The following is a 13,913-nucleotide window of genomic DNA, read 5'->3' on the forward strand; positions in this document are numbered from 1 at the left end:
TTTTAATCACTAGAGTTACATGTATTTGCATATTAAAACTTTTATGTTTCACGGTCAATCTGCACACAAATTAAAGAGGTGTTGATTACTTGGGTGATGCCTCTCTCCTGGCGCTCCCCCTCCCCCCCCAAAAAAAAATGTTTTGGCAGAATGTCTGTACAACGGCTGTAATGATAGAAAAGATCTGACTTGTATTATTGATTATTGTAGTAGGGATGAGGGTTTAAGAGGTGACACCCCCCCCCCCCCCCCCCCCCCCCGCTGGCGAGCAGGGTCCGCTTGAACAATTTGGAAAGGAAGATAAAAGTAAAAAAAAAATAAAAATCTTCCCAAATCTCCAAATACAACAGAAGAGTTAATGTTTAAAAATTATGTAAACCACACACACACACACACACGCACACACACACACACACACACACACAAATCCAGTCTCTACAAGTGTGACAGGTTGATTCCCCGTGTATCCCCTTCCCCCCCCCCCCCCCCCACCGGTCTCCCACTTCATTGGCGTTATAGCTGCAAATCTTGACCTCAAAATTCCATTTAGAGGCGTCACTATTCCCACCAATCATAAAAAAAAATAGAGAAATACCCATTATTTGGAATCTGTAGTCCCTCAAAGTTCGAGCTATAAGCACTACTGAAGGGCCCTTCTCTCCCTCTCCCTCTCCCCCTCCATCTCTCGTCTCTTCCTCTCCCTTCCCTCTCTCTCCGGCCAGGATTTAGGCGTTATCTGGGGAACTGTAATTTCAATTCCATCATTCATATTTTTGGGTTGCCCGCATATTCTTTTTTTTTTTCTTGATAATGTAGGCTAATAATCATACCTAAGAAAAGCTGCCAGGATCAAATCATTCTAGAAGCCAATAATTTCACAGTCGTCATTCACCATAATAATAATGATAATAATAATAATAATAATAATAATAATAATAATAATAATAATAGTAATAATAACAATGATAATGATAATAATAAAAAGAAGAAGAAAAAGAACAATGATAGTAATGATAATAAATCAAAATAAAAATACTTACATAATTCACCTTTGAACTCCCTAAAACTACAAAGGGAGAACAAACACACACAAACACACACACACACAAGATATACGTAAGATATGGAGTTCTATACTTCCTGAACAGGATGTGAAATATGCTTGTTTTTTGTGTTTTTTGTGTTTTTAGTTGTCATTTGTCTTAAGGAAAAAAAAGCCATCTTCATAATATCTCCATTACTTTTGATAGTCAAAATAGTTATGTTCAAGCAGCTCATTGTTAGGTTAACCTGATTGATATCAAAATACATAGTTCAGCAAAGTACCCCTCTCAAAGTACATAATAGGCAAAACATATACACAGAAACATACAAACAGAAAGTTGGCAAATCTGGGAGATATGAATTTCTATACTTTCTGCAGAGGCTGTGAAATGGGGAGAAAGAGGGAGAGAGAGAGGGAGAGGGAGGGAGAGGAGGGGGCTCTGAAGCTGTGAGCAATCTCATGCATATCAAACATCATGTTTATAAACTCCCTATTCATTCTTAGTTTAATAGCTCGAATTTTGAGGGACTACAGATTGGATAATAAAGGGAATTTCTTCATTTATATTTCATTTTTGAAGAGAGTGATACTTCTAAATGACGTAATGAGGTCCGAAGTACTTCTTTTACCCTGTATGTCTCCACAAAAAGGAGAAAATGAAAAGAAGGCAGAAACCTCTCCATAAGAGAGGGTCACGTAAAAATACGCCCGACATCGCTCGCTTTGCTTCCTAAAATGGCGCCGGAACCTGCCCATGAGTGTACTACGCAAAATCGAGAGAGTAGACCCTCTTGGCGCGCTGCGTGCGCCTCTATACTCTTTGGTGCAGACGGAAGCAAACGAAGGAATAATGTGCACACACCGATGGTCTACGAGCGGCTACTATTTTCAGATTTGGCTACTATTGCACCGCACACCTAGTACGTGCTGATTTGGTAAAATTGATATTTCACAGTTTGGGACATTTTTTGTGATGGGATAGATTTTTTTTTCTAGACTTCTTAGGACATGCTCTTACACCTCTCAAATTTAAATTTTAGGGGAGAGATTCCTTTTAACACACCAATAAAATCTGGTAGGTTTGACTGTGTGCAGCTGGCCCAAACCACAAGAGTTCTGTGGTTCAAACAACTATTTGGCCCCAAGGTTGTGTTCGCTGGCCTTATGACCCGGTTCTAATCGCATTAAGCGTCACGGCAACCATTTGGTATTATGGGGGAGCAGCGTTGGTGTGACAAATATAGTCTCCGCGTTGGAAACGCGCTGGTGACGGACGTGTGCCTTTAAGAGAGGTGGTTTGCTGCAGAATAGAATTGGGACGATTATAAAAGGCCCAGTGTTAATAATTATATTGAAAATAATAATAATAATAATAATAATAATAATAATAATAATAATAATAATACAGGGTTTGGTATAGCACTGCTGGCCGCAATTTCACGCTCTTTCAATATGAGCAGAACAAGAAAATATAAACATTTCAGATTTTACATAATGCACAACTTACTACTAGTATCTATTTTGTGAAAAAAAGGCGTTACTTAAAAATGTCAATGTTTGTTATTTGTTTAATGGGTAAGGATAAGGTATTCGACATGCCAATGACGCTGCAATTATGAATAGTTTATCGACAGAGACAAACTGGGATCTGGGAATTTCAAGTCTTAATGTGTCTTGTGGAGAACGGAGGTTATTTGTATGTATGTATGTATGTATGTTTGTATGTTTGTATGTTTGTATGTTTTGTTTTGTTTTTTTGGGGGGGGAGCAATTGAGGTACGAAAAAGAGTTAAAGAGGGGAAGGCGGGGGGGGGGGGGGGGTTGATGAGTAATATGCCAATGAATTCTATCAATCGTTGTAAACCATGAGTGTATCTGTTCTCTGATTCGCAGAATCTACAACGATGGACATCCTTTGTGTTGGTGTTGAGCGAGATCCTCCGAATCCCCAGGCAGCGTGTCGGCAGAAGCTCTCACAAGACCATCTCACAGCACTCTTTCTTCTCCTCCTGGTTTGTGGAGATGTGGAATCAAATCCTGGACCTAACACCGACGTAAGTGCATTTTTTAGACAATTTTTAAACAATTAGACAATTCTTAAAATTAGACATTTTCTAAACAATGACAATACCCTGGTAAAGTTCCAGTTTTGGCCAGTAACAGGTTACTTTTAATACAGTGCACTCCCGTTATAACGAAATGCTCGGGAACGGGAGGTTTTTTGTTTTTTGTTTTTCGTTATAACGAAATTTCGGTTTAACCGAACAATGCGCTATAACGAAAACAAGGAAACCGCGCATACTATGTATGTCATATTCTGTTTGTTGAGTACTCATCATACACTGGAAAGCTATGTGAAATGGGATGGTACCTTTTTAATTTCGTTTAGATATTACATCTAAAAGAGAGCATAAAGTTGTTTGTATTGTCACACACGTATAAAAAATGATGGTTTAGGATTCGGTTACAGTTCGCTATTCCAAAGGTTAATTTCTTACTAAAGTTCGTGACTCCGAAGGCTCCTTGTTTCGCCATTCCCGGGATTCCGAAGGTTTCGCTCTTCCGAAGATTCGTTATTCCTAAAGTTTATGATTTAGATACAAATATATTGTTCGTTTTCCGAAGGTTCGTTGATCGGAAAATGAAGTGAGGTTCGTCATTCCAAAGGTTTGTAAATCAAAAAAATGAGAAAGGTTGACGATTCCAAAGGTTCGTTGTTCCGAAGGTTTTATGATTCGAAAACGGAATAAGGTTCGTTATTCCGAAGAAATTTTGATAATCCCCCCCCCCCCCCAAAAAAAAAAAAAAAATGAGAAAGGTTAGTTATTTCCAAGGTTCGGTTATCTAAAGACGATTGTAAGGTTTGCAATTTCTAAGTTTTGTTAGTGGATTCGCCTTTTTCACTTTTGGATTAACAGAACTTCTTTTTTTAATGTTCCGATTAACGAACCGACTAACGAATCGTAATGAGAACCATGTTCATTGTCGGATTAACGAACCTTATTAATAACGAACCTTTGGAATAACGCCAAAATGTTCGTAATAACAAGCCCTCATTTTTGAACTAACGGACATTTGTGTCCGTTACATTAGGTGTATCAGAATCTGTGTGTTTTGTAATAAAGAACCTTCGGAACAATAAAACGAACCGTATTTAATTTCAGATTAATGTATTACAATAACGCAAGTTCCCGTAGGAAAGTGTGCGTAACACACGGAGCGAACACACAGTGATCGTGGTGATGTGAAGCGTCCGCCCATGCAAAGACGCTACAAATGCTTGTTCCGCTACGCATTTTCCAAAGTGATCCGCATTTCGTTGTAACGGAGCACATTTCTTTTGTTTTTCTTTGTCAGTGGCGCTCGGAAAAGACTTCGTTATAACGAAAATTTCGCTATAACAGCGTTCGTTATAAGCGAATTTTGTACCATAGACTTAAATGGGGATAATTTTGGGACCAGAAGTTTTACTTCGTTGTAACGAAATTTCGTTATAACCTTTTTTCGTTGTGCACTGAGTGCACAGTACAAAGAGAAAATGTTTAGAACAACAACAATGATAATTTGATCCGAATAGGACAAACACAGAGAAGTTATGAAAATGGGAAATTGTATAAATTTCTCAAACTAGTTCTTGAACATTGAGTTTGAATATGCAAGTGAGTGAGTTGATGACATTCGCCTTACAATTTCAATAGGAACTGTACCCAAAGAAAATCACAAAAATTCCACATTTTTGCCGTAAGAATGCATTCTATAAAACCGCTAACACTGAATAAGAAATTGCCGATAGGTCAAACATAATTAGTATCTTTAACCCGGGGCAAATCAACTTCAGTGATTACAAAAAAAAAAATCAGAATTTTCATAACTTTTTCATATAAATTCAATGGAAAACTGTGACGTGATGACATCTTCAGACAACAAATTGGCATGCGCTATTATCTCCACTATTAAAGAAGTGTTTTATGGAAATTATCGAAAATTCAAAATCTGTTATCTTTTCTTTACTATTTGTCCGTTTTTTATGAAAACTTTTCACTTTGTTCTTGTCAACTTTTACTTTGTTTTAATAGTTGTTTAGAAAAGGACCCATACTTGTTCTTTAAAATCTGACGTCATGAACTTCCGAACCACATTGGTCATAATACATTTCTTAAATTGGATCCCGCACTGTCGCGCTATAAGGTAATAAAATTACCATGTCTTGCACGACTATATTGGTTTATTGATCCGCAATTACTGCTGATTAACAATCATTATCGGAGCAATTTTCTGTATTCTATGACCGCCAAATTGGAGGTGAAAATGGGCTCTAAGTAGAGGTCTAGGGGACACATTTTCTCGTTGTATTGAAAAACTATAAGAGCTTCAATGAGAATTTCACACATTTCACACCTCTATCTCTTGTTTTGGATAAACAAATAGGGCCTAATAATCTTAGCGTCAAAAATCCCTAGAGGCCGTAAATCTGAATTACAAAACGTAATAATAGTTATTATCATTATTATTATTCAAAAAGGCCGCCGATTGGGACATGGAAGTTATACACTCTTAAAGTGCTGACATGCAAATTCAATGTGTGTTTTTTCATCCTTTTGGGATCAGGGAGCACATTGGATTTGATTTCATCGATACTTATTAAAATATGAGTATATACTTTGGGTGTTGCGTCACGGAGAATGCTCCTTAAAAAGAAAACGATTTGGAGATCTAGATTAGTCGTGTAGGCTATTATTACCTACCAAAGATCATGATGATCAACAGCCCCATATCACTATTGTGTATTGCATCAGAATGGATACGGCTTAAAGGGATCGCACAGTTTTGGTTGAGACCTAATTTCATGTTTCTAACATTTTTGGTGAGAAAATGAGAAACTTCTTACGAAATATTAAAGAGTATGTAATTCTATGAGGAATTCAACGTTTATCTGATGAAAATTGGTTTTGAAATGGCTGAGATATCCAAAAAAGAGCGATTCTAATAGGTCCCACACTTCATTGCCATCGCTTTCATTTACTAGTACTTTGTTTTTGGATGTTTCAGTCATTCCAAACCCGATTTTCATCAAATAAACTTTAAATTCCTCTTAAAATGTTATGCTCTGTACTATTATCATAAGTTTTTTCTTGGTATCTCGCAAAAAGTGAAAAGCCCAATTCTCATGTCCACGAATACTGTACCATCACTTTAAAGACAGTAATAAACTGTCCTCACTGCTCCCCACCCCTTCTTCCCCATTCCTTTCTGGAGTCCCTTTCCATTCCTTTTCCCCTTCTTTGTTTGTTCTTGCGGTGCGGTTACAGTGCGGTGGTTATATGGCTTGTGTATATGTGTCTGTGTCTGTGCCTGTGTGCATAAGTGCATAAAGGCCGTGTCACACCAGCCTTGCGTGCGACTTGCAAAGAACAATGTTGACTACCCGGAGGTCCCCGTAGATGATCCGCACATGACAGTATCTAGCATGTATCTCAAAAGTAGTCGCCCGGAGGTGCACACGCATATTTTTTTACCCGCAACCGTGTTTAGGCCCTGTCACACCTTTCCGGGCAAGCTACTCGGGCTTGTTACGTGCAGGGATTTTCTAGCATACCGGACATTCCTGAGGGCGCAAAAGAATTTGTACTTGCTGGACGCGTTATACTTGCGAGTATACTGCGTGACCTTTGTACCAGTCGCGTGGGGACTGACAACTCAGTGAAGGAATTCCTCTAATGGAATGGCTGAAATTTCACAGAATTTCATTATCTTGGCTGCATACGGGACTGCGAAGTACCTGCGTGGGAATTGCCTGGGAAGTACTGCCGCTAAGGGTCTCCTACTGGCGTTCTGCGTGGACCTCTATGGGCATTCCCGCGAATCACCCGGAGAAAGTTTTGGTCATGCTCAAAACTTGGCTGCGGTTAAATCGGACCTGCGTGAGCACCTCCGGGCAACTACGCGCTAGATACTGTCAGGTGCGGACCAACTGCGGAGAGCTCCGGGGAGTAAATTCGTTTCCCCGCAAGTCAAGCCGCAGAAGTTCGATCCCCGTACGGTATGACAAGGCATGAATGAAAATTGCAAACATTCTTGTTCGCCCGCTGAAAATCTTCTACGTGCTGGAAACTACCCCCTCGCCACAAGCCCGCGTAGCTTGCCCGGAATAGTGTGACACGGCCTTAAGTGTAATTGGTGGTGTTTGTGCGACAGGTGAGTAGGTGTGTGTTATTAGTGCTTCTGAGATTGCTGATTGTTTATTTCTTTTTTTCCACAGGGGCCTACAGATCACAAGTTCTGGCTTCAATGTGGGCCTCTGTATTTCCAAACATCATTTTGTTTTCGATTCTTATAACACTTGACTTTCTTTTTAATAAAATATTGTCTATGAGTATGATGTACATTGGGGTTTTTTTTCTTGTTCACGCATTTTTTTGAAACTTTAGATATCTATGGTATTCATGGATTTCATTTTTGAGTATGTAAACTCCTAAACTCATGATGATTTGTTATTGTTTTTACACATGTCAATTTATCGTTATGTCCTATATGTTTTGTTTGGAAATGGAAAAAAAATAAATTAAATGAAAATGAAAAATAGCGCATAACACATAGGCATAAATGTATGTCTCTATGCGCTTGAATAATTATTATCCTGGCTTTAGCTCGTGCAGCGATAGCACTAGAGCATTTTGAGGAAAAATCCTACCAGCTAGGTACCCATTCACTACACCTGGGTCGAGAGAAAATTGTGGATAAAATACCTTGTCTAGGGGTATACGCTTTGGGCTGGGATCGAACCGCCGACCCAGTTATTATGAGGGCGAGAGCACAATTATGTCACAACACTCTCACAATTTTAACAACGCATTCTTAACAACATTCTTAAACTGAGCTACATGACCTGTACAATTATGATCAGATGAATGAAAAGACTACAAAGTACGTAAAAATATTGAACATCATGCATTAATTAAGATATGTATGAATTTGCTTAATTGATGCTACACCACCACTTAAGCTAACACAGCAATCTATATTCAGCAATCAGGAGTTATTTTAGGTTTTCATTTTTAGAAGCACTAATGATAACCATGAAGCATACTTTTATACATGTTCATTTTTGTCGAGCCCACCGGAGGTGTGGGACTAAGGGATCGCCTGCGGCGTCTGTGCGTCCGTCGTCCGTCCGTCATCCGTCCGTAACGCTACAAAAACTTGAATAACTCTCTACTGAGGATTTCAATTTCAATCAAACTTGGAGGGAAGAGTGGCTATACAAAGTTACATATCTTAACAAACATGAAGGGCACCTCAAGGTCAAAGGTCACAGGCAGAGGTCAATGAACTTTAGGGCCGAATGTTAAGTTTTTAGGGCGCGTGTCGTTCATGGCTCGTAACTTTTCATGTATCTGTCTGTTTATGACCAAACTTAGATGGTAGATGTCCCTTGGGAATTTGAAGGTTACCACAAGGTCAAAGGTCACAAACAGGGGTCAACAAACTTTTAGGGCCCAATGTTGGTTTTTTTATGGCGCATTTTGATTATGGCTCATAACTTTTGATCCCTTTGTCTGTTTGTGACCAAACTTGGATGGTAGATGTCCCTTGGGGAGGTGGAGGTCATCACAAGGTCAAAGGTCACATACAGGGGTCAACGAACTTTTAGGGCCCAATGTTAAGTTTTTATGGCGCGTTTTGATTATGGCTCATAACTTTTGATCCCTTTGTCCGTTTGTGACCAAACTTGGACTGTAGATGTCCCTTGGCGAATTAAAGGTCATCACAAGGTCAAAGGTCACAGAAAGGGGTCAACAAATTTTCAAGACCCATTGTTAAGTTTTTATGGCGCGTTTCGATTATGGCTCAAAACTTTTGATCCCTTTGTCCAACTGTGACCAAACTTGGATGGTAAATGACCCTTGGGGAGTTGAAGATCACCAGAAGGTCTAAGATCATCGGCGGTTCAATGAACTTCTGGGAGTTAGAAAAATATTAATTTCTTGTACGCGAATGGGCGAGACGCAATTTGGCACTTGCCTTGTTGGCCATGAAGCTCAGTTTTCTGAAATCAGAAAAACGTTAACATATGCCTTTAACTAAAAACTAGCAATAAAGTCAAGTTGAATTTAATCCGTGACCGTAAATTACAGGGCTCGAATCTCTGTTTGATTCCCATGGCATTAACATGTCAATAATATCCTAATTTGCGACAATTTGAATTTCTAAGATACAGACCTTTTTGAAATTTTTTGATTTCACCCAAAAGTATTTTTTTTTTTCGTTTCTAGGATATTGACGTTACTGACCAACAACCAGAGCTCTAAGCGCCTTTTGGGCCAAAGTTTACAATAATAGTCAAAAGTGCACACTTAGGCCTAATTGTAGCACACACTTGTCTTCCATTAGGCCTATAATATTGATGTGTTTATCAAATCATAAACGCGTAATAAGATAATTTCTTTTACCTGATTTCAAACCTGATTTCAAAATTAAACATGATTCAACATAAATATAAAAGGTCAAATCATTCTATTCGTACATACCAGTCTTAAGGGCAATAACTGAAGTAAAATTATGAAAAGTTTTGTTCATATTCATGTAAAACAAAAATAAGGACCAAACAAAAAACATAAAAACCTACATGAAATGGTATAGGCCTATTTATCATGTTTTTAAAAGTGTAAACTCTTTCTTTATTCAGGGACAAACTGGTGAAGACAAGATGATGGAGCTGCCCGCTCTCGGTCGACCGATGCAGCTTGGAATGCTCTATGACTGTCGCGATGATACGCTTATTCCTGGCTTCACGCTGTGGGACCCGGAAGTATTGAAGAACGACCGTGACGTCCGTAGCCAACAAGGGACCCACTTCAACGTCATTACGTCAGACAGCATTAATAACAAGTCGTCGGCCTTGAACATTGAGGCTTCTCTGAAAGCGAGCTTCATGGGCGGCCTGGTTGAGGTGAGTGGTTCTGCCGAATACATCAACGACAAGAGGACGACTAGTCGACAATCCCGCCTTACACTACAATACAAGACCACGACTAGGTTTGAACAGCTGACAATGAAACATCTAGGAAGACACAATGTGCAACATCCATACGTGTTTGATCAAGGTATCGGTACGCATGTTGTAACAGGCATTTTGTACGGGGCACAAGCTTTCTTTGTATTTGACAGGTATCTGAAGAATGACGAGAGCGATCAGCATGTGCACGGGCACGTAAATGCCATCATCAAGAAAATTCCGAGCTTCAGCATGAAAGGTGAAGGTGACCTGAAACTCACAGAAAGCGAGAAAGAAGAAGCTGACAAGCTCCAGTGCAAGTTCTATGGCGATTTTGCGCCTAAGAGCAACCCTGCAAGCTACGAGGAGGCTGTGGTGATCTATACCCAGCTACCATCAATGCTGGGAGATAACGGAGAGTTCGCTGTTCCTCTGACGGTATGGCTGTATCCGTTGTCGAAGTTGGACAGCAATGCAGCAAAACTGTTCAGAGAAATCAGTGTGAACATTATCGGACAAGTCCAGAATATTCTAGAGGGTTTTGATCAATGGAAAATGAGATGTGACGATTTGGTCAAAAACAACGTCTGCACGGACTTTCCGAAATTCACCGAGAAACTGGACCTCTTCAGAAAGTTGCTACTCGAATTCAAGCAAGGTTTCCAGCAAAAGATTGCTCGAGCACTACCAAAAATTCGTGGAGGTGAAGCAGTAGAACACGTACTGATAGACATCATTTCTGATTGTGAGAAATCTCCTTTTCATTCGCGACTAGTAGAACACTGGCTGAAATGCAGAGAAAAGGAGATGAACATCGTGAAAAGTTTCGTGAAAGGTTTGGACTCCTTCAGAATCATTCGCTCTCGGGAAGACCTGGATGAACTGTTAGTGGATTTCTCAATTGAACACGTAGTGGCGTTTTCTTTCTCATCATTGGGGCTAGAAGATGATTACCTCAAGGTCCTTTCACGGTTCATCAGGACACAAACAGAAGAGTCTTATACACCACAGAAAGAATGGTTTGACACTGTGGCAACGTCGAAGAAAATGAGAACGAAAGCCAAACATTTCAAAGACTTTGCAAGTGTGAACAGTACCTTAGAGGAGACCACATTTGTCATAATGGGGTTCGATGATGGCGAAGAATCGACCCCCGAAGGTGGCTCACTCTTTCACTACGAGCATGGCGTCCTCACCACAAAAGACTTTGAACCTCCTGGTGTACCTGGAAAACCAGAAATCCTCAAGACATATCACGATTCTTCGATACTCAAATGGACCTCGCCACAGACTGGGCTTGCATGCATCCAATCTTACCTTGTAAAGTACAGGGAGACGTCACCTACACATGATCCTGAATGGCGTGAGTTCAGGACAGATAGTAAAGCTACTCTTGCAACCATACCGGAATTACAGCCAAACATCACATACGAATTCTCTGTGGCAGCGATTTGTGAGATGGGGCATTCCCAGGGTGGCGCAGTGAGTAAAGTTGCTACAACCCTACCTTCGAGCCCTCCACATAATGTGCGAAAGAACCAAGTTTCTAGGGCTAGTATCACGGTGGTGTGGGATAAGCCTGAAGTGCTAGGGGAAGGTGTTAGAGTGGTGAGATACAGAGTGAGTTACGTCCCGACATTTGACACAGATCCAGATCACGTGTTGCTGACCGAAACTGAAGGAGATGTTTGTTTGTGCACAATAGAAGACCTTGACCCAGGAACTACCTACAAAGTATCAGTCTCTGCTTTGTGTGGAACAGCAAAGGATAGCGCTTTTTCCGAACCCGTAGAAATAACTTCAGTTTCTGCAGTAAACGAGCGCACGAAAAACTTCAGAGAGCTGATAGCACAGTGCGATACCCTGAAGAAAGGAGATCGTTCCAAAGGGGAACCATCTTTGTACAAGCTTCGCCTGACTAAAGGAAGACATGGTGCACGCAGTAAATACCAGACCTACAACTTCAGTCGAAGGAATGAGGCGAAACGACATTTGGTTACAATGGTCGTCGGAGCGACAGGTGCAGGAAAGAGCACTCTGATCAACGGCATGGTCAACTACATCTTTAACGTTGACTGGAATGACAACTTTCGTTTCAAGATCATTGCTGAGGAGGGAGAGAACAAGGCTGGCGGCCAGGCACAGAGCCAGACTCAGATGATCACCTCGTACACCATTAATCCAACAAAGTGGTCACATCTCGATTTCAGACTGACGATAATTGACACACCAGGGTTCGGTGACACGAGGGGTATCGCACGAGACAAAGCCATCGTTGACCAGATTCGTGACTTCTTCGCAGATTCATCTCTCCATCATGTGGACCACATAGATGTCATTGGATTTGTCGCTCAAGCATCTCAAGCAAGGTTAACCCACACTCAGAGGTATGTGTTCGACTCTGTCTTGGCAATCTTCGGCAAGGACATCGAACAAAACATTATGATGCTCGTGACATTTGCCGATGGACAGAAACCTCCTGTTGTAGATGCTATCAAAGCAGCGAACATTCCATGCTCGAACAACATGTTCAAATTCAACAATTCTGCTTTGTTTGCTAATAAAACTGATGTTGATCAACCTTCAGGTGGCAAGAGTAGCAACGATGTCGTGGGAAAAAACGTCAACGACGTGGAAGAAAGAAACGCAGATTGCTTCGACAAAATGTTCTGGAAGATGGGGGTCCAGAGCATGCGGCATTTCTTCTTCGCTTTGAGTCAGATAGAGCCAAAGAGTCTTTCGCTAACACAAGAAGTCCTGAAGGAACGTCAGCGCTTGGAAGCAGCAGTGGAAGGTCTACAGCCACAGATCCAGATGGGATGTGGTAAGCTTGATGAATTGCAAGAGGAGCAGAGGATCCTGGAGCAGCATGAGGCGGAAATTGAAGCGAATAAGGAGTTTGTGTACGACGTGGAAGTTCAGAAGAGTCAGAAGATCGACATTACAGGACATTACATCACCAACTGTTCCCGTTGCCACTTTACATGTCATTATCCATGTGCTATTGCAGATGACAAGGAGAAAGCGCACTGTGCGGCCATGACAGGAGATGGAACATGTGGCGTATGTCCTGGAAGATGTGTTTGGAGTGTTCACTTTAATCAGGCTTACAGATTTGAGTATTACACTGAGAAGGAGACTCGGACTTATGCGGAACTCGAAAGTCGTTACAACGACGCAACTGGCAAGAAGCTAACTGTAGAACAAGTTGTCAAGAAACATCAAGAAGAATTCGTGAGCGTACAGGAATGCGTGTATCGACTAATCACTGATTCACACAGGAGCCTCAAACGTCTGGAAGAAATCGCGCTGAGGCCAAACCCTCTCAGTACTCTGGACTACGTGGATCTCTTGATTGAGGCGGAACAACTGGAAGCAAAATCAGGATGGAGAAGTCGTGTTAAGGCTCTCCAGGACGTGCGCAAGGAGGCAGAAATCCTGTCCCAAATCAAGCAAGCGAATTACAATCCCTTTCAGCAGTACCAGCAGCACTTCAGTAGAAAAGGAAAGAAGAAGAAAGGAGTATTTGCAAGCTTTTGCGATTTTTTTTCTGGCCCATTTCGAGGTGGCAGTGGTAGTCACAGCAGTGTTTGACTTCTCTGAGTAAACTCACCTGTATCAAAGATGTCCTGCACAAAACAATCGGGTACAGACTTAAGCTGAAAACATGTTAATGAAAGCTGAGCAGCGCTCATCTACTGCTTTGTGTAACTCTCTTTTGTTTTTATTTAATTCTTGGTTGAAACAATTTTTAGATTTTCTTGGGTATATTTTAACGTTATATGAAATAGTCGTATAGGTGTTAGATTATGATTTGTTTCTCACAAGAATCTTTGAAAATAAAAGTTAACTTGCTTGTAATCTACTCTTACT

General features: G+C 40.7%; 1 protein-coding gene across 1 annotated transcript; it reads left to right on the top strand.

Moving 5' to 3' along the window:
• The first annotated feature begins 9,737 nt into the window (after positions 1-9,737).
• LOC139737720 (uncharacterized) lies at positions 9,738-13,634 on the top strand. Its single transcript, XM_071648395.1, has one exon. The coding sequence runs from the start codon at positions 9,753-9,755 to the stop codon at positions 13,632-13,634; it is 3,882 nt and encodes a 1,293-aa protein (XP_071504496.1). The 5' UTR covers positions 9,738-9,752.
• The last annotated feature ends 279 nt before the right edge of the window (positions 13,635-13,913 follow it).

The sequence above is a fragment of the Diadema antillarum genome, unplaced genomic scaffold (genome assembly GCF_040938485.1).
Source record: "Diadema antillarum isolate AM-2024a unplaced genomic scaffold, OU_Dant_1.0 seq00000701_RagTag, whole genome shotgun sequence".
In the NCBI taxonomy this organism is placed as follows: domain Eukaryota; kingdom Metazoa; phylum Echinodermata; class Echinoidea; order Diadematoida; family Diadematidae; genus Diadema; species Diadema antillarum.

What these genes read in the sequence shown, in the direction of transcription:
- LOC139737720 (XM_071648395.1), top strand. Translation starts at nt 9,753, where the DNA reads ATGATGGAGCTGCCCGCTCTCGGTCGACCGATGCAGCTTGGAATGCTC.